The 21,819-nt window shown below is 41.7% G+C and overlaps 1 protein-coding gene across 1 annotated transcript; it reads left to right on the top strand.

The window, feature by feature from the left end:
* The first annotated feature begins 996 nt into the window (after window positions 1–996).
* Window positions 997–21,599, top strand: LOC132824972 (uroplakin-3a-like). Its single transcript, XM_060839903.1, has 7 exons — window positions 997–1,194; window positions 1,317–1,457; window positions 7,752–8,010; window positions 13,511–13,593; window positions 15,435–15,567; window positions 18,609–18,824; window positions 21,327–21,599. The coding sequence occupies exons 1-6, from the start codon at window positions 1,143–1,145 to the stop codon at window positions 18,799–18,801; spliced, it is 861 nt and encodes a 286-aa protein (XP_060695886.1). The 5' UTR covers window positions 997–1,142; the 3' UTR covers window positions 18,802–18,824; window positions 21,327–21,599.
* The last annotated feature ends 220 nt before the right edge of the window (window positions 21,600–21,819 follow it).

The raw sequence follows: 21,819 nt of genomic DNA, 5'->3' as shown, positions 1-21,819 counted from the left end.
TCTAAGTAGCAAATACACACATCTGAAATTCTTAAAGCCCAGATTTAGGTTTTTTTGGCATATGAAGTAATGAATTCCTGTTTTCTGCCCTGTATTTTCATACATATTATAGGGTTTAGGGTGAGAAGGGAAATATATAAAAGAGACCTAAGGAGCAACATGTTCACACAGAGGGTGGTACGTATATGGAATGAGCTGCCAGAGGAAGTGGTGGAGGCTGGTACATTTGTGAATTTAAGAGGCATTTGGATGGGTATATGAATAAGAAGGGTTGGAGGGATATGGGCCAGGTGCGGGCAGGTGGGACTAGATTGGGTTGGGATATCTGGTCGGCATGGACGGGTTGGACCTAAGGGTCTGTTTCCATGCTGTACATCTCTATGATTATATGACTCTACTGCTAGTTAACCTGCAGTCAGTGTGGGTGTCAAGCAGTATACTGGTTGTTTCACTGATTCCATACATAGTAATGCTAAAATGCAACTAGCAACAGCGCTCAAGGGATCATGTTTAATAATGTCTATGCCAAGTTAAAAAAAATGCTATTTATATCAGAACTTCTTTTTCACAGCGTAGTGCAGTGCATAATTTGGTAATTTTTGGGTGAAATGTGTTGATTTTACTGAACAAGTCGGTTTGTCGTTCCCCTCCTGACTGTTCTGAGTACCTTCTGGGCTTGCAGTTTGAACTGTCGTGACTGAATGCATGATGGCTCGTTCAATGAAAGACCGAGATAGAGTCATGAGATGTACAGCATGGAAACAGACCCTTCGGTCCAATCCGTCCATGCCGACCAGATATCCCAACCCGAGATCTTCCTGTTTATAATGACAGGCTCACACCAATGCTCGATTCTTTTAGAAATCCAAATGATTTAAATAAGACTGTTTATATTTGTGAGCCACCGTTTGTCTGTTTATTTAAAATCATTTTTTATGACGAACTCTGAAACACAAGGAAGCAGGAAGGCTGAAGTTGAGCAGAAGTGGTCGATGAGCTGGTCAGACTGGTTGGACAGGTTAAACGAGCAGGTTGACTCGAGATAGTTTGAACTGCATGTTTCTCGTTCACTTTGACTTGCTGATTCTTTCAGTCCGCTTGCTTTTTTTGAAAGAAGCAAATTAGGTAGATTTTCGACTAAAATGAAGGTGATACTTTTAGTATGTGTTTGGATCCCGTCTACAGTCAGTGTTGGTAAGTCAAAGCACTGTTTCAGTTTATGAATTTATGCTCGCTGTTAGTACAATTCTATGTTTTGTTCTAACAGATTTACTTAAAAAGGTTTTAAATTAACTTTCATGTCCTTTTTTCCATAGTTATGAATTTTAAACCAGAAGTTCCCTTGACCCCTGACCTTCTAATTGTCCGGACTGCGACCACTATCACACTGAGCAAGCCGATTTGTCTGTTTCCTAACGAGACTGTTGATGTCTTCGGAGTGCAAGCGAGCGTGTTCCGTAAGTCTGTAGAAATAGTTGAGATGGAGCTGATTATACAGCGTTCTCATCCTCTGAGGCGCCTCTCTGTTTACGGAAAAGGAGTCCTGCTACATTTAAACGAGTAATTGAGCCATTAACTTAAAAAAAAACTGGGGCATTTCAAATCAGGAAAATTAATGCATCATTTGGAAAATGCATTCCACTAAATAGATATTGATGCCTGAACTCATTCCCGTTGCTGGTGTTTGGGGCTAACAGCAATCCTGTGTTTGCTGGAGTTTCCTTGTTGGGTGAGTGTTAAATTTGGAGCAAGTGCTAGTCATGGAATCTCAGAATTGTTACAATGCAAGGTGAGACCGTTGGGCCCACCAGTGGCTGTACGGGCTCTGTGAATGAATTTAGGGCTCCTTTCAGTAACTTTACACCTTCCTTTTCAAATCATGGTCGAATTCTCCTTTTTAATGGTTCAGATCAACCTGCCTTTGTCATACTCTCTGGCTCTGCATACCAGACCCCAAATGCTTTCTGCATGAATGTGTTTTGTCTTGTCTCATTGCTTCTTTTGGCAATTACTGGTACTCTCTGTCCACTCATTATTGATCTCTTCATGATGGCGAACAGGTTCTCTCCGTCTGTTTTATCCAGATCTCTCATGGTTTTAACCATGACCAGATCTCCTCTCTTCCTTAGAATCCCTACAGTGTAGAAGCAAGCCATTGAGTCCACACTGACTTTCCAAAGAGCATCCCACCCAGACCAATCCCCCCTACTCTATCCCTGTAACCCTGCATTTCCCATAATCCACCTAGATGGCACGCCCCTTGACCTAAGGGAAATTTAGCATGGCCAATTCATCTAACCTACACATCTTTGGCCTCCTTAAAGGAAAAAGCATAACTTAAATCTTCTTGATAACTGAAATTCCTCACTCCATGAATCATTCTTTTTAATCTTTTCTGCATTTTCCTCCAAAGTCTTCATGTCCTTCCTAAATTGTGATGCCCTCGTTGACGCTGAAATAGTTACGCAAATTAAACACGACTTCCTTGCTGTTGTGCTGCATACTTCTGTTAGTAAAGTCTTGGACATTGTATGCTTAAGTAACTGCTCTCTGAACATGTCGTGCTGCCTTCAATGTATGTATACACCCAGGTCCCTAAGCTTGTGCATTTCCTTGAAAACGTGTTTTATTTTATATTGTCTTTATTTTGTTCTTCCTATCAAAAGTAATCACTTTGCATTTCTCTGCATTGGTTATCATCAGCCACCTGTCTGCCTATTCCATCTACTAGGAGAAAGTGAGGACTGCAGGTACTGGAGAGTTGGACTTCAAAAGAGTGGCACTGGTAAAGCACAGCATGTCAAGCAGCATCCAGGGAGCAGGAGAATCGACATTTCAGCCCTTCATCAGGAATGTGGAGGGGGAAGGGGACTGAGATATATATATGGGGCTGGGAAGAAGGGAAGGCAGGTGGGGGTGGAGGGGGGTGACCCTCCCCACCAACCTATCACTATTACCCTTCACCTGCAAACACCTATCACCTTCCCAGTGACCTTCACCCCCAGCCCCACCCTCCTATTCATCTCTCAGCCCTGTTTCCACTCCCCTCCCACATTCCTGATGAAGGGCTTACGCCCGAAATGTTGACTCCTCTGCTGCTCGGATGCTGTTATGCTTTTCCATCGCCACACTTCTTCACTCTAATCCATCAACTTGTTTGCAAACTTTTAAAGTTACCCACTATCCTCCCCACAGTTCAACAGTTCCAAGTTTTCTACCATCTGTGAAGTTTAAAATTGTGCCTGTGCACCAGTGAATGTCAATATTTATTGGGAATATATATTTCGGGAATTAAACTGCTGTCCTTACCTGGTCTGGCCTATATGTGACTCCAGACCCACAGCAATGTGGCTGGCTCTTAACTGCTATAGGGACTGCCTTATGGGCAACTAGGGATGGACAATAAATGCTGGCCTAACCAACGAACAAAATGAAATGCAAGGGCCCCAACATTGATGCCTGTAGAATCCCAGCTAATTATACTGTACAATGGAACTGCTTCATTTTAGAATGAGATCGTGTGTTACATTAGAAATCTGATGTAATGTGGAGTCAACTCATAGCGTCTTAACTGTGAAGTCGTTTAGAAGTAGGAGCTTTCATTTCTGGCTGCAAACTTCCATAAATGTTTGAGGAAGGTTCATCTGATCAAACCAAAAAACTTTTATACCAGATCAAGGTTTGCTGTTGAATTGGGAAAAAACAGAAGATCAACTTTTCATCTTCACATTGTAACTGACTTATCCTAGTGTCAGTGGCCCCCTCTCAAAGGATGGTATGCCAGACTTTAATGTATGCTCCTGATGGTACATATGACTGTTCCTGTCACCTGATTAGTACCAAGGTGGTTTGTTGCATGAACAACTAGGTGTTTCTTTTCAAAGGTGTGCTGAAATGAAGTGAATACAATGTCAATTTCCAACCTTGCAGTGATATTCCTTACTCCATTGAGTAGTCATTTGATTTTCCAGTCTTGATGGCCAATTTTCGTCTTTATAAACCTTGCCTCTGGGAAGCTGATGAAAAGCTACAAGAAAGACACAGCAAAAAGATGCATTGCATACTGGTTTGTTTCTGAGTAAATATCCCTTGAGTCATTGCTGCTCTGAGAGTTTAGTTTCTGTCATTGAAAAATGTAAAGTGTTACCAAACTTCTGAAACCATCTCATGTTCTTTTATCATCCCAAAGTTTGTAATCTTAAAAAAAAGAAATGGATTATGGTAGTCCTTTGTCTGCAGTTTGGATGCTAATGGTTCCTTTCTTAATATGTTGCTGCAAGATTTTTTTTGTATAATGGATATGGAAAATGTCTATTGTGAACTATTGGTATATTTTCAACTTTAACTGATGCAATCTACTGTAAAATAATTGCCAGGTCTTTCCATTATCATGCAACATTACCATAGCAGAATCACATTAGATATCATAAGCAAACCTTAGTAACTGTTTGAAGAAACAAAAACAAATGTTGCTGGAAAAGTTCAACAGTTCAAGAAGTATCTGAAGAGAAATCAGAGTTTGATGTTTGAAGGATGATTTATAGTAACAAACAACTAATGTACTATCTCTATTCCTTCTCCTCTTGGTTTTTTTTCTTTTTTGTTGTTGGTTCCAGAAGTTGCTTTGCAGGTTGGGACCATGGCTCAGTTGTTGGCTTGGTTGAGATAACAATAACAACTTCAAAGCAATGAAACATCCACAGTGCTTCACAGTGATATAAGGCCAAATATGACACCAAATCACAAGGAGATATTAGGTCAAATGATTGAAAGCTCTGGTTAAAAACTTACGTTTTCATACGGTCTTAAGAGGAAAGCAAGGGGAAAGGTGTTAGGAAGTGTCCCAGAGCTTGGAGCTTCAGCAGATGGAGGTGCGGTTTTAACATTGGGGATGTACAAGAAGCTAGAATTAGGGGAGTGCCAATATCCCTCTGGGTTGTGTGGCTGGAGGAGATAACAGGGGTACAGAGAGTGGGGGCCATGGAGCACTTTGAAAAATGTGAATTGTTTTTGGTTGGGTGTGGACATAGGCCAGCAAGACGGTATGATGATGTCATTGGACTAATAATCCAGAACCCCAGGTTAATGTTCTAGGCACTTGGGTTTAAATCCCACCATGGCAGATGGTGACATTTGAATTGAACTTTTAAAAATCTGGAACAAAAAGCTAGCCTAAGTGTGAAAATATCACCATTGCTGATTGTTGTAAATAAAACGTCATTCTCCAGGAAGAACATCTGCTTTACTCACCTAGTCTGGCCTTCATGTAACTACATCCCCAGCAATGTGGTTGACTCTTAATTGGTGTCTGGGCAATCAGAGCTTGGCAATAAATGCTGGCTTAACCACTGACACCCACGTTCCATGAACAAAGCATGGCGTAACAGGGGAGTGAGGCTCTAGGCAAGTTAAGACATGAGCAGCAGAGTTCTGAATGAGGCTGATTATGGAGAATGGCATGTGGGAGAGCGGCAGTCATGCTCAGAACGGTCAAGTCCATGCTAGAGGTAGCAATGTCCTATTTGAAGTCTTCCGCAGGGGATGAGTTGTTATGGAGATCCTGGCTTGGATGGATGTAAAATATCCTGTGGCAATATTCTACTACTTTTAATGAAGAGCTAGTATCCTGGTCAATATTTATCCCTCAATGTCTCAACAAATATTTTGTCTGATCATTCACACGTTGCTGGGGATGTGGTGTTCCATGCAGGCCAGATTAGGTGAGTAAAGCAGACGTTCTTCCCGGCGAATGATGTTTTATTTAAAAATTCAATTCAAATGTCACCATCTGCCATAGTGGGATTTAAACCCAAGTGCCTAGAACATTAACCTGGGGTTCTGGATTACTAGTTCAATGACATCATCACACTGTCATACTGGCCTTTATCACATCCAATCAAAAACAGTTCTAATTTTTCAAAGTGCTCCATGGCCCCCCACTCTCTGTACCCCTGTTATCTCCTCCAGCCACTCATCCCAGAGGGATATTGGCACCCCCCCTAATTCTAGCTGCTTGTACATCCCCAATGTTAAAACCACACCTTCAGCTGCTGATGCTCCAAGCTCTGGGACACTTCCTGACACCTTTCCCCTTGCTTTCCTCTTAAGACCGTATGAAAACATACATTTTAACCAGAACTTTCAGTCATCTGACCCAATATCTCCTTGTGATTTGGTGTCAGATTTGGTCTTAAAAATATCACTGAAACACTGTGGATGTTTCATTGCAAGTCTTTCTCTTAGTCTTCTGCATATAGGAGGTCTTGTTGCTGGTAACAATGTGAAAATGAAAGCTCATCCTAAGATCAAATTTGACAGTTGTAAATGGAAAGTATTAATCTCAGACTGTTACCTGAGAGAGAAAGATGGACTTATTAGTGAGGAAGTGAAGAATTAAATTTTAGTCTTCCTAATGGCGAGAGGAAAATTCTGACCTTCCTGTTGCGGTAGTTTTAAATCAAACCATTTTGAGATATGCTTGCACACCTCTGGAGCAGGTAGGACTTGAACCCAGACCTCCTGGCTTAGAAATGGAACCATTACCACCATGGCACAATAGTCCTCACTCCCGTTATTTAAAGAGTCTGAAAAAATTCGCGTACAGGTATCCCTCGCTACTTGAAAGTAGAGCGTTCCCAGGAAACCTTTCATAAGCTGAAAATGGCATAAAGCAAAGATGCTTGATAATTATGGGAAAAATTTCACCATTTTCGTTAAAGTGAAAATTCCCTTTGGATTCACAAAAATAGCTACTAATGCAGGTCTTTCGTAAAAACAAAGTGGTGTAAAATGAATGTTTGAAAAGTGGGGGATACCTGTATTGTGCCAGGTCTGTAAAACATTACTAACCAACCCATTGGTGAGTTTTCGTAATTGATCTGTCTTGTGGATGAACAATGAAGTGCTTTGAGGTTTTATCCATTTTAAGCAGGAAAATAGGTATTTGAGCTGTAGTTTTTGTTTTGAGGGTAGAGATGTCCAACTACACATTTTTTTTGATATAGTGATTGGTTGCCAAAGTACACCTATTGCAGTAAGAGTGCTTCATTAAAGTAGCATTTGGTAAGCCATGTGATGCTATTCTGGGTAAGATAATGGTTAGAACACTTTTTTATTGGAAAACGTAGGTTGTTCTAGGACAAAGGCTGCTTTTACTGAGGTTATGATCCTGAACTTTAGGTTCACGCTATTGGTACACCTTGACATTTTTATGAAAGGGTGCTGGAATAGTAGCAACATCTCTAGACCAATAATCTTAATGCTCTGAGAACATGGGTTCAAATCCCACCATGACTCATGGAATTTTAATTCTAGATTTATTTTATTCATTGAATTTAAACCTAGTCTCATTTAATGGTTGTTGTTGAAACTGTTTTTGATTGTCATAAACCCATCTCCCTTACAAATTTCCCATTTTAAGGGAATGAAATCTGCCACCTTTACCTTGTTCAAGGGCAATTAGAGATGGGTAACAAATTCTAGTCTTACCAATAGTACCAACATGCAATACAAGAGTATGGCACATTTTTGTAACATCTGCAGTAATTTTCTTAACTTGTGCTAAGAACAGGAACAAGTCAATTTCAATTGCCTGTGATTAGTCTCCTTCTCTCACCTACAGGATGGTGATAATCTAAATTCTAACAGTAACTTTTGTTTCAAAATTTGCTACCTTTTTATCAGTTAGGGTTGTCAGGAAAACTAAATACACCAAACAGCTGAGCTGATGTTAATAATAATTCTGTTTGTAGCACTCCCAGCTGAAATTGGCAGTATGATCAGAAGTTATCAACAAACAGATGGAGGAGCCACTGGGCCTTATCGTGCTGCCAGCTTTGCCACCTCTACCTGTACCTCTTTACCTTTCATGCTGAGCACTGATCCTGCAAGAGTCCAAGCTGAGATCGATAAATATCTCTTCAGAGTTGGAAATGATGTCCAGTGTTTGAACCAAGTCAACAACCCTCCAGAGAATTGTAATGCACCACTCAGAGCCAATGCAACGTACAGGTAAAAGATTTAGATCCTTCCTTGTAGGAACTGTGGGATGAATTATTCACCAGTTCCAGCAGACAGAAATGTTCCTGATTGTTTAATTGTCGTGAAGTTGTTTATACAAACAGCAAAATACAGTATCTTGTGGGGAAATGGGAAGAAAATGAGGTTGGAGCCTCCAAGTGACTGAACCAAAGGCCGATTTTGGGTCAAACTGGGAATTTGCCTCAGAAGGAGAACAATGTGCTTTAAGTGTGACGGTTGTGCCTGCCCATCTCATCAGCCAGTGTACTTCAGCAGATCATGCAGGTCCCTTTGCACATCTACATTTTCCAATACATCACCATTAAATAATAGTCTGCTTTTTCACTTTTCATATTGCATATATAACTTTGCATTTAATTACGTTTATGTCATATGTTTACCCATTCACTCAACTTTTCTCAATCACCTTGAAGCATTGCAATTCTCAATCCCACTCCGTTTTGTGTCCTAAACTAACTTGGAAATGTTGCACTTGATTCCCTCATCATTTGTATGCATCATGAATAGCTGGAGCCCAAGCACTGATACTTAAGTTACCACTAATCACTGCCCGCCACTTGGAAAAAGATTCCCAAGCTTAATCTCTGTTAATATATTACCCCTATCCCATGTGATTAATTTTGCCCACCAACCTCTTATTGGGACCTTTATCAAAAGCATTATGGAAGTGCAAATACACAACATCAACTGGTTCCCTCTGATCTATTCTACTAATTAGATATTCAGAAACCCCAGTAAATTTGTGAAGCATGATTTGCCTTTCAAAAACACATACTGGCTTTGTCCAATCCCATTCAGACTTTCTAAATGTTCTATTTTTTATAATAGATGCCAGCACCTTTTCCACAACTAATGTTAGGCCAACTGGTTTGTAATTGTTTTTCACTTCCTTGTTAAATTGCAATGTGACATTTCCCTTCAGTTTTCAGGAATCACACCCTGGTCTATAAACTTTGGAAGATGACCACTAATGCACCCAGTATTCCCAGGGCAACTTCAGTATTCTGGAATGTAGAATATTAGGCCCTTGGGGAATTGTCAGCCTCTTAACCCCATTAATTTCCCTAACACCATATTCTTTCTAATACTGATTATCTTCAGTGCAGGTTCATTGCTCCTTGAAAGTGGGATTGCAGGTAGATAGGATAGTGAAGAGGGAGTTTGGTATGCTTTCCTTTATCGGTCAGAGTATTGAGTACAGGAGTTGGGAGGTCATGTTGTGGCTGTACAGGACATTGGTTAGGCCACTGTTGGAATATCGCATGCCATTCTGGTCTCCTTTCTATCGGAAAGACGTTGTAAAACTTGAAAGGGTTCAGAAAAGATTTACAAGCATGTTGCCAGGTTTGGAGAATTTGAGCTAAAGGGAGAGGCTGAACAGGCTGGGGCTGTTTTCCCTGGAACGTCGGAGGTTGAGGCATGACTTTATAGAGGTTTACAAAATTATGAGGGGCATGGACAAATAGACAAAGTCTTCTCCCTGGGTTCGAGAAATCTAGAACTAGAGGGCATAGGTTTAGGGTGAGAGGGGAAAGATAAATGGAATGAGCTGCCAGAGGAAGTGGTGGAGGCTGGTACAATTGCAACATTTAAAAGACATTTGCTTGGGAATATGAATAGGAAGGTTTGGAGGGATATGGGCCGGGTGCTGGCAGGTGGGACTAGATTGGGTTGGGATATCTGGTCGGTATGGACAGGTTGGACCGAAGGGCCTGTTTCCATGCTGTACATCTCTATGACTCTCTGACTCTCACCCTCGGATCCTCAAATCTTCTGCTATTTCTTTGATCCCTTATTATAATTTCCACAGCTTCTGATTGTAAGGGACTAGATTTGTTTACTAATCTTCTATTCAAGGAAGCATTTGTGTTTTTATGTTTCCTGCAACTTTACTTTCTCTCTATTCCGCCCCCCCCACTTTGATCAAATGATTTGTTCTCTTTTGTTGAATTCTAAAATGCTCCCAACCCTCTGGTTAGCAGCTCATTTTTTTTGGAAATTTTATACATCCCTCTTTGGATCTAATGCTATCCCTAATTTCTTTTGTAAGCCATGTTATTTTTGCAGAAGGCACAAATGAGTAATTGTTGTAATTCATGCACCCATTCTTTTCATATTAGCCATTGCCTATTTATCATCAAACTGCTTAACCAGACTCCCTGATTCATCCTTACCAATTTGTGCCTCATACTCTCGTGGTTCCCTTTATTTTGATTCAGGACCCTAGTTTCAAATTTGACTACTTCATTCTCAGTCTTAATGAAGAATTCTATCATTTTGTAGTTGCTCTGACCCAAGGGAGAACAGTGTTAATTTATCAATTTTCATTGCACAGTATCTAGTCTGGAAGAGCCTGTTCCCTGGTTAGTTCCTCAATGTATTGGTTCCAAAAATAAATCCTCCTTCACCGTATCATTGCTAGTTTGGTTTGTCCAATCTTTACATTAATTAAATTTACCCATGATTACAGGTATACTCTGACTGCATACTTCTCTGGTTTCTTGTTTAATGCCTTCCCTTATATCTCCATTACTGTTATAGACAACTCACAACAATATTTTCTACCCCTCAGCATTTCCTATGTCCATCTATAAGATTCTACATCATTGGAAGAATTGGCTAACTAATAGAAGACAGGGTTGGGAGCATTTCTAGGATGGCAACATGCAGCTTAATGGAGTGCTTCAGGAATCAGTAGTGTGGCCACAATTATTTGCAATGTTTATGGATGACTTGAATGATGGAAGTGAACGTACTATTGCCAGATTTGTGGATAATATGAATAGGTGGGAAGGCAAATGGTGAGAATGATAGAATCTATAAAAATCTGTAGAATCTATATATTGAATGAGTGGGCAAAACCTTGGCAGATGAAATATAACATGGGAAAGTGTGAGATTATTCATTTTGCTAGGAAGAATAGAAGAGCTGAATATTTTGTAAATGGTAAATACGACAGAAAACTGTAGCACAGAGGGACTTCCCAGTCCTTGTGCCCAATCACAAAAATCTAGCATCCAAGCTTACCAGATGAGAGGGAAGGCAAATAGAAAATTGGTCTGTATTACAAATCATACAGTCGTACAGCATGGAAACCGACCCTTTGATCCATGCTGACCATGTTCCTAAGCTAAACTAATCCCATGTGCCTGCGTTTGACCATATCCCTCCAAACCTTTCCTATATATGTACTTATCCAAACGTCTTTTTTATATAGTCGTAGAGTATTATAGCATGGAAACAGTACCTTTGGTCCAACTCATCCGTGCCTACCAGTTATCCTAACTTAATGTAGTCGTGTTGTAACTGTACCTGCATCCACCACTTCCTCCAGCAGTTCTTTCTACACGCGAGTGTTAAAATAGGGAAGTCTTGCTAAAATCAAACAAGATACCTATTAGACCACAGGTGGAATACTGTAAACCGTTTCAGTCACCTTACCTAAGGAGAGATATACTGACATTGAAGGCAATCCAGAGAAAGTTCACTAGGAGAGGCTGAGGAAATTGATTTGTACTCAGTGGAGTTTACAAGAATGTGAAGTGATCATATTGAATCATATATGATTCAGAGAAGCTTGACTGGGCAGGTGTAGAGAGCTGTTTTCCTTAATGGGAGAATCTAGGATCAGTGGGCACAATTTCAGTGGAAGGCCAGGCACGACAGATGGCTGTTGAGCCTGGGTCATTAAATATATGTAAGGCTGAGACAGACAGATTTGTAATCATTGTGGGAATTGAGGGTTAAGGGAAAAGGCAGGAAAGTGGAGATAATGAATATCAGATTAGCCATGATCTTGTTGAATGGCAGAGCTGACTTGATGGGTAGGCCAATCTTCTGCTCTTACCTCTGTGTCCATGTCATATGGTCTTCAAATCAGAAAGCACAGGAGAAACACACTCGGTCTGACATCATATTTCTCAGGGGAAAGAGAGTAGTGCGTAATGGAACTGAAGAAACATCAGAGCTGAAAATGTGTTGCTGGTTAAAGTGCAGCAGGTCAGGCAGCATCCAAGGAACAGGAAATTCGATGTTTCGGGCAAAAGCCCTTCATCGGGATTCCTGATGAAGGGCTTTTGCTCGAAACGTCGAATTTCCTGTTCCTTGGATGTTGCCTGACCTGCTGCGCTTTAACCAGCAACACATTTTCAGCTCTGATCTCCGACATCTGCAGACCTCACTTTTTACCTGAAGAAATATCAGTCAACTAGACATTAATTTAGTTTGTCTTTCTACAGATATTAGGAGAAAGTGAGGACTGCAGATGCTGAAAATCAGAGCTGAAAATGTGTTGCTGGAAAAGCGCAGCACGTCAGGCAGCATCCGAGGAGCAGGAGAAACAACGTTTCGGGCCTTCCTGAAGAAGGGCTCATGCCCGAAACGTCGTTTCTACAGATACTGCCAGACTTGCTGAGTTCCTCCAGAACTTTGTTTTCATTTCTTTGTAATAAAGATACTTTTGCCGATATCAAATTAAAATCCTTTTGACCCAAATCAGTAATAACTTGAATGGATAAGGCAAACTTCAAATTATTCCGTAGTGAAAAATTACTGTTGCTATTGGTCCAGGGTACAGGTGTTTTGGACTAGAATGATCATAGCTTAGCTAAAAGTCCATTATCTAACAACTTATGGCACCCTGAAAGATGTATTACTGTTGCATTCTACTTTCACCAGTGAATCCCCACAACAAAAGTGGGATAGGATAGATGAAATAACTCTACACCAAGTCACCCATTCTTTCCACTGGCAGAGTCCTTGACACTGATCCAGCTTCCTCAGAACCAGCTTTAAGAGTGAACAGAATCTCTAACCCTCCTGTTTATTTTTTTTTACCTTTTTTTCTTTTTTTTTGTGCAGGTGTCGGACATAATGAAAGATACAAGATGTACAAATCTTTATTTAATTTCCACCACCAGGAAGAAAAGAAACACCCAAGTGGCCAGTGACAAGCAATGCCCTTCACATCAAAGGGCAATGCTGTGTAATCAAACAGTGATGGGGAGGACAGGGATTATATCAAAATAGAGTTGGAGGGGGAAATAATATACTCCACTCCCTGTGGCGCCCACCTCTCCCTGGACAGCTCAAGGATGTTGGTGGCCACCGTGAGCTCCTTCTCCAGAGACACCCGGGCTCTAACATAACCACGGAAGAGGGGCAGGACGCTCCTGTTTATATCTGTCAGCTACTTGGTTAGAGCTGTTAATCAGATCCAATCAGGGAATCCATATTCTATGAGGTCCATCTGCCTGAGGAATTTCCAGTCAATTATTTGGATTGATAAATATAACAATCACTTGAAGAAAAAAAATTAACTTTGTTATGAGAGTATATAGGTATAGCAGCACAACCTGTAGGTCAGAGACATGTACATTTGAGCATTGATTCTCAGTTGGCCATTGATTTAATTTTACTGGCAAGTCAATGTGTGCATCTACTTTTAACCTTTTTTTTTCAAATCCCACAGATTCAAATTTGCTGTGCGAAATACATCTACAAATGTAACTGAAAATGAAACACTCTGGTCAGACCCCATCTCCCTTCTCCGAGGTTAGTGTTGCTCATTGGGTATTTGTTCAGCTTAGTGAGTAGTAGCTTGGCCTGACTGAACCTGTTTAATGAGTACTGATCAGTAGTACAAATTTGAAATGGACTGCACTGTCTAGCATGTTCTAAACGCACTGGAAAGATTTGCTGATTCTTTGACATGGTGTGGCCAGGCTTGTTATACATTGCTAAAGTGAAATAAATCAATAAAAGATGCTTCTAAAAGAAAGCTGGGTCAATTCTAAAAGTGTGCAGATAATTGGATGTAAATAAAAGACATGAGATTTAACGCAATAATTTTGCTGTGTCAGATTTTTCTTGGCTTCCAGAAGAACACTGAACATTTCGTGAATTTCTAAATATCTTGTCAGCATTGGGCTAGAAATTAGATTAGATTACTTACAGTGTGGAAACAGGCCCTTCGGCCCAACAAATCCACACTGACCCTCCGAAGAGCAACCCACCTAGACCCATTCCTCTACATTTACCCCTTCACCTAACACTACGAGCAAGTTAGCATGGCCAATTCACCTGACCTATGCTCACCCGACTGTTGGAGGAAACTGGAGCACCCGGAGGAAACCCACATAGACACGGGGAGAATGTGCAAACTCCACACAGACAGTTGCCTGAGGCGGGAATTGAACCCAGGTCTCTGGCGCTGTGGGGCAGCAGTGCTAACCACTGTGCCACTTGTAAAGTTTTAAAGTTATCTCATACATATAATGTGCTGCTAACAAATGTGCCTGATAATTTCTGAAATATTTTGTGGAAACTTTTGGCTATACTTGACACTGAAATGTTGACACTGCATTGTGACAAAACTCCTGTGCAGGTTTTGAATTATCTGCTGTAAACTTTATTCGCCTACTTGTTGCTAAAGAGTTGAGTTTGGGATGACTGAACTTTGGAAAAGAGGAAATGGATATCAATGGCACCACCCTCTGTGCGAAAAAATTGCACCTTAGGTCCTTTTATATCTTTCCCTTCTCACCCTAAACTTATGCCCTCTAGATCTGGACTCCCCCACCCTAAGGAAAAGACCTTATCTATTTATCCTATCCATGCCCCTCATGATTTTATAAACCTCTATAACCTCAGCCTCTGCACCAGGGAAAACATCCCCAGCCTATTCAGCTGCTCCGTATAGCTCAAACCCTTCAACCCTGGCAACGTCCTTGTAAATCATGTACGGAATAAGCTGCCTGAGGATGTGGTGGAGGAAATTGCACCATTTAAAGGATGAGTATATTAATAGGAAGGTTTGGAGAGATATGGGACCAAATGCTGGCAAATGTGTCTAGATTAGTTTAGGATATCTAGTCAGCGTGGATGAGTGGGACTGAAGGGTCTGTTTCCATGCTGTACATCTCTAAGACTCTATATTGATTACAGTTGAGAAAGCTGGTGCTGTGAAATCTCATTGGAGCTATATGGGGAAATAATGCAATTACAAATATAGGGAGAATTTCTTGAAATAACTTAATGTTTTGAAGTTGTTTTTGGTTTAAAAGAAATTGAAATGTAGATTATATTTGCAATTTAATTAAATGCTTCAAGCAAAATGAAGTTTGGGATTATTTCTAATATTTGTATGCAGCGTGTATAAAGATGAATTGTAACCTAAACTTTATTGTTCTTGTTTTGATGGTGTTCTACCCAAACTCCATTCTATTTGTCTTTTACCACTTTCCCAAAACAAAGCCAACATCACCATTGCCAGGGATTTGTTTGATTTATTAAATAGCTGCACCATTTTGTTTCTTAAGACTAATTCCTGAATGTATCCAGGGGACAAGTGTTCATGCACGTGATCAGTTTGTAACACTTTTTCTTTGTTTTAGTTTTTGAGCCTACCGGTCTTAATCCTTCACCGGGTGGGAGGACAGGAGGAATGGTGGTCATCACAACGATTCTTTCCATCCTCCTCTTTCTACTTCTCTGTGCCTTTGCCACCATTCTGATCTACAAGTTCTGGTGAGTATTGCCAAAGCAGTATGAAAGAACAGTGACAGTCATAGATTTTTGTTGAAAAGAGTGGCGCTGGGAAAGCGCAGCGAGTCAGGCAGCATCCGAAGAGCAGGAGAATCCATGTTTCAGGCATAAGCCCTTCATCAGGAATGTTGGGGGTGGGGAGGATGCTGAGAGACGAATAAGAGGGTGGGGTAGTGGTGGGGGAGGGGAAGGTAGCTGGGAAGGTGATAGGTAGATGCAGGTGGGGGTGATGGTGATAGGTCAGAGCAGAGGGTGGAGCAGATAGGCAGGAAGGGAGATGGACAGGTAGGACAGTTCAAGAGGGTGGTGCCAAGTTGGAGGGTTGGATCTGGGATGATGTAGGGAGAGGGGAGTTGAGAAAACTGGTGAAATCAATGTTGATGCCATCTGGTTGGAGGGTTCCAAGTCAGAAGATGAGGTGTTCTTCCTTCAGGCATCAGGTGGCTAGAATTTGGCAGTTGAAGTGCCAGGATTTGCATGTCCTTGGAAGAGTGGGAGGGGGAGTTGAAGTGATAGGTCATGGGGGGGGGGGGGGGGGGGGGGGGGGGGGGGAGGTGTGAGGTTGTTTAGTGCTTGTGTCCGGAGATATTCTCTGAAACGTTCCGTGAGTTGGCGTCCTGACTCCCCGATTTAGAGAAAACCACATCAACGAACATGGTAGATGAGGATTTTGGATGTGCAGGAAAATCCCAGTCGGATGTGGAAGGATCCTTTGGGACCCTGGATGGAGGTGAGGGGGGAGTTGTGGGCACTGGTTTTATATTTCTTACTATGGCATGAGTAGGTGCTGAGAGTAGAGTGTGGGTGGGTGGGGGTGTGGACCTAATGAGGAAGTTGTGGAGGGAATGGTCTCTGCAGAATGCTGATAAGGGTGGGGAGGGAAATATGTCTGCGGTGGTAGGTCTGTTTGTAGATGGTGGAAATGACGGAGGATGATGCGTTGTATCTGGAGGTTGGTGGGGTGGAAGGTGGGGATTGGAGGGGGGGTTCTGTCCTGTTGCAGTTGTAGGGATGGGGTTCAAGGACAGAGGTGCGGGAAGTCGAGGAGATGCACTAGAGGGCATGTCCTGGAGTGGAACTGCTCCTCCTGGGAGCAGATACAGCAGAGTTGGAGGAATTGGGAGTAAGGGATAGCATTTTTACAGGAGGCAGCGTGGGAGGTGGTATAGTCCAGGTAGCTGTGGGAGTCGGTGGGTTCGTAGTAGATGTCTGCATTGAGTCAGTCACCGGAACTGGAGATGGAGAGTTCAGGAAGGGGAGGGAGGTGTCTGAGATGGTCCAGGTGAACTTGAGGTCAAGATGGAAGGTGTTTGTGAAGTTGATGAACTGTTCAACCTCCTCATGGGAGCATGAGGCATCACCAATACAGTCATCAATGTAGTGGAGGAAAAGGTGGGTAATGGTGCCAGTGTAGCTGCGGAAGATGAACTGTTCCACATATCTGACAAAGAAGCAAGCATAGCTGGGGCCCATACTGGCGCCAATGGCACAACAGGTGTAAAACCTGCACCCACACCTTCCCTCCCCATTTACCTCCATCCAAGGCCCCAAAGGATCCTTCCACATCTGGCAGAGATTTTCCTACATATCTAAGCACCTCATCTACCATGTCCGTTGCTCTCGATGTGGTCTCCTCAACACTGGGGACAAAAGACGCCAACTCACAGATCATTTCAGAGCACATCTCCTGTACACATACACTAAATAACTTCCTCCACATCCCCCCCCCCGCCCCAACCCAGATCCAACTCTCCAACTCGGCACCATTCTCTTGAACTTGTCCCACCTGTCCATCTTTCTTCCCAACTATCTGCTCCGACCTATCGCCATCATCCTCAACCTGCATCTACCTATCGCCTTCCCAGCTACCTCCCCCTCCCCCACCACCCCTCTGCCAACCCCACATCCCTTCCTGTTCATGTGTCAACAGCAACCCCAACCCCCTCCAAATTCCTGATGAAGGGCTTATGCCTGAAAAGTCAATTCTCCTGCTCCTCGGATGCTGCCTGACTTTATGCTTTTCAGCGCCACACTCTTTGACTCTGATCTTCAGCATCTGCAGGCCTCCCTTTTATCTAGACATAAATTATTGCATTCCCACATGATTTGTAGAGCATGTGAATTGAAATTCTGTGATGTGATGCAATATTTAGAAAGGAAACATTCAGCTAAAATAGGAAGCCAGACACTATCTGTGGCAGCAAAATTGTTGTCCCATATCCCAACAACCTCCTGCTTATCATCAAAGCAGCTGCATTGCTTTTAGAATTGACCTGTAATTCATTCGCAAGCATCTTTGGGTAATCCATCTCCGTTTGGGCAAGATGCAAGAAATCTAGTTACAGAAGGATGAGGAATCAGCCAATGATTCCTTCTGTGTTTAGAAACTGCTGGATGTTCCAGCTAAGCTCAACCTGGTCTTCAAGATCTCATCCCCTTCAGGGATCACTGGACAGTGATCAGAAAGGTACACCTACCTTTCTGTGCACATTTTCCACCGTGGCTTAAGTTTAGTTGGCAGGGATTGCTGTTTCCTCCTCCAAAGTGCATTGATCAGCCACATGGACAACCTGGCAGCTATACAGTCACTCGTGCGCTTTTGGAAATATTAGTTAAATATAAATTTTGTGTCACGGTGGGATTTTACTTCGCTCCTGCTGGATTTCATCCCGTTTTAGATCATCAGTCCAGTAACACAATCACTGCACCACTGTATCCACAGAGCAGTTGAAACTTTTTTTTCTTACCTTTTTTAGCCATGTTGAAACAGTTTATTTCTGGCTATAATGAGTCAGTCACTGATGCAGCTACAGTCAGGTGGAAATGTTTTGATTGACAGCGAGGTTATACTTAACCTTGCCAGGATGTTTATGTAATGCTCAACTGTCAGTTCGAGGTTTTGGGGGTGTGTGTTGTGTGTGTACACACATACGTACCAACCTATCATATCTCTAGTGACTCACTGAAACAATGGATTTACTGAAATTGTACTTTTCAATCCATGTTTAATCTCTCTCCGACAGGGGGTCAAAAGAGTTAGCTACACTGGAGCAGCAGCCTGGTCCAAGAAGCTACACCACTCATGTGAGAAACCAGGATTATGCTGAAAGTATCTATTCAAAAGCAAGCAAACCTCCGCAGCAGCAGCAGCAGCAGCAGCTAACTGACCAACAGCGTTACCAGTCTACTATTGCGCCTGCTGAAGCTTCAGAGTAACATGTTGTAAAGCTCCAAGTGATGTAAGTGCGTACGCCTTGATTCGCTATTATGTGTTCTTGTGTTGCTGCGTGTTGAGAATCTCTCATGTTCTGATCGAGTGTTATAGAGGTTCGGGGATCAAACCTTGCATTTGAATTAAGAAAACCTGTCAGCACTTTGCAGCATTTGGATCCCCATGAACTGCAGTCATAAGTCATTCACTAAGATTCCATTTTAGTGAATTAATGATACATCCAATTGTTGTGACAACCTTATGAACTTAGCAGTTCCATTGTATTTTGAAGGTGATTCAAGAGCTTCAGTCCTTGAAGTCTGAGTTTGAAAACCATTGTGCTTGCTTTAGATGTGGCTTGAGAAGATCAGCAATTCTCATCATCTCTTCCTTCCTTACTGGGTACAGTGGGGCTCTGGTGCCTCTGGCCTAGCTCATATAGTCGTTATGCGTGAAAGATGTTACACACCAAAGCATGGAGTTTATCCCTTCCAGAGTTGTTCACTTTTTATTGAGGGCTTTGCGAAAACAAATGAAAAATCCCCTCCTAATTTGGATACTGAGCTTATTTATACTGACACAGGCAAATCAATGCAGATTGGTCATCAGAAACTTACATGAATGAGATGGTGGTTTATCTCTGTCTGGTTTAAAAGAAATGTCAGGATAGAGGCTCTGGTGATGCCATGGTAGTGGCCCTACCTCTGGGCCAAACTATCCAAGTTCAAGTCACACTTGTTCCATAGGTCATAACTTAATATGTCCAAGCAAGTTGATTTTTAAAAAAAATTGAGAGTCTTTTGTGATGATTACGCCTGTATCACTGGCCTGGAATGTCAGGTAAATGTTGCACCAGCCCTGGATATGTGTCATATAACAACATGTCTAAATGGCTCTTTTTTTTAACAACTGTTCTAATGCTCAATCCAGTCAGAAACTTGGAACCAATCTGGTTGCTACTTGGCATCCATTGGTTCTTTGGGACCAGTCAGACAGATGCTGACAAACTTTCTGCTCTTGCCTTAATCCACCAAAGTCACTGAGCTGTTATCTTGTTTGTGGGAAAGTTTGTAACTTTTTTTTTGTCGTTGGCATTGAATCGTTATTCTAATTTTTAAATGTGAACCAGCTGAGCTTTAAACACTTCAGCCAGAGAAGGTAGCAGTGTGGCTCAATGGTTAACACCACTGCCTCACAGCGGCAGGGACCCGGGCTCGATTCCAGCCTGGGGCGACTGTGTAGGGTTTGCACATTCTGCCTGGGTCTGCGTGGGTTTCCTCCGGGTGCTCCAATTTCCTCCCACAATCCAAAGATGTGCAGGTCAGCTGACTTGACCATGCTAAATTGCCCGTTGTGTTCAGGAATGTATAGGCTCAGTGCATTAGTCAGGGGACTGTAGAGTAATAGGGAGATAGATCTGAATGGAATACTCTTTGGAGGGTCGGTGTGGACTTGTTGGACCAAATGGCCTGTTTCCACACTCTAGGGATTCTGTGATGATGAGAAGGCAATCTACTGTCTTAGAATTAATGTTCAGTGTTTTTGATTTGTTACATTTACTAATAGGTTCAAGTTTATTATAGCTGTGGAATATATATCCTGATATCAATTCATGTTATGATTTTCATTCTATGAAGATAAACTACATGATGATAATGTCCAATTTCTTCAGTTATTACACAGAGTAAGGACTCTACCTTGGAGCGCTTATTTCATGATGTTATCTCACCAGGTATTGGGCAGAGGATGAATTATTGGGAATGGGGGAGTAATACAAGCTCCAAGAAGGACAATTCCGAGGTTGAAGCAAGGAAAAAGTATAGCATTTCCGACCCCCAAGATGACTGACCTGTACAGAATTGTAGATGGATGGGTGCTATAGGTGTAAATATAACCATTTCTCAAGCAAAAACCATGTCTTGACAGATACATTCTTCCATTATTTCAACACTAACTGAAAATTATTTTCTACATTAATCTATCCTAGTTTAAAAACCTATTTTCCAGGGGGTAGGGATTTGAAAATGGAGTAATTTTGAAGTTATTCTTGAACTCTAAATGTTATGACACACACATCCAGGGCTAGTAGAACTTGGCCCTGGACATCCCAGCTCAGACGTACAGACACAGTCATCATGAGAGGCTCTCAATTTTTAAAAAAATCAACTTGCTTGTACACATTAAACTTATTGTGGTGGAAGCTTCCACACAAGTATAAAGCAGAGACAGGTTTCATCCAGTTTTGGGAAGTCCTGAACAATATAAAACCCAGCTTCCTGTGGTACCTCACCAAAACAAGATAGTATTTTTGATTATTGCCAGGTGGGAGCAGGTCTTGTTTCATATTGTCCTAACACTGGAGTGTTGTCTCAAACCAATGTCGATTGTACATATATCTGTTTGATCTGATGTACATTTTTGCTGTGGGTATGGTATGAAGGTATTGGGAAGAAAAGTAATGAGGGTTGCTTTTTGTTTGAAGGATTGGGACAAGACCACATTGAAGTAATATATTTCTTTCCTGTTCAAGGCTGGTGATTTAAAAATGAAGATGAAAACGGAGGTTAATGATGGACGAAGTAATGATCAGCTACGGTCTGGATGCCCTTATGTTAATGCATAATACCGGATACCTTCTAACATAATGCATAATTATTGGAGCCCAAATTTGCTTTTCCAAACGCTATTGTTTAACAGATGGTGACTACAGGGATTGTTAAATTTCTAACTGTGACTTGGCTTAATTTTGGTATGTTGTTTTTCATGTATTCACTACTTGAAATATAAAACAAATTATCTTTTCTTTTCCTGTTTATTTGAATCATCTTTGCAATGGCTGGTTTTCTTGAATAGCAGTAGATAGTCAGGGCAAGATACTAGAATGGCTGGAAATCTGATAAAAGACATTAACCAGAATTGCTACCTTGGTTTCTGTCTCCCGATGTTCCCAGACTTACTGGATATTTTCAGTTTTTCTGATGTCAGCATGTTGTGGCAACTGCTCACCCCCTCCCTGAAAAACA

This window comes from Hemiscyllium ocellatum, chromosome 19 (genome assembly GCF_020745735.1).
Source record: "Hemiscyllium ocellatum isolate sHemOce1 chromosome 19, sHemOce1.pat.X.cur, whole genome shotgun sequence".
Lineage (NCBI taxonomy): Eukaryota > Metazoa > Chordata > Chondrichthyes > Orectolobiformes > Hemiscylliidae > Hemiscyllium > Hemiscyllium ocellatum.
This window is presented reverse-complemented; position numbering and strand designations above follow the sequence as displayed.

What these genes read in the sequence shown, in the direction of transcription:
- LOC132824972 (XM_060839903.1), top strand. Translation starts at nt 1,143, where the DNA reads ATGAAGGTGATACTTTTAGTATGTGTTTGGATCCCGTCTACAGTCAGT. An exon ending in AGTGCAAGCGAGCGTGTTCC is followed by an intron (nt 1,458 to 7,751) that starts GTAAGTCTGTAG and finishes TTCTGTTTGTAG; the next exon opens with CACTCCCAGCTGAAATTGGC. An exon ending in ATTCTGATCTACAAGTTCTG is followed by an intron (nt 15,568 to 18,608) that starts GTGAGTATTGCC and finishes TCTCTCCGACAG; the next exon opens with GGGGTCAAAAGAGTTAGCTA.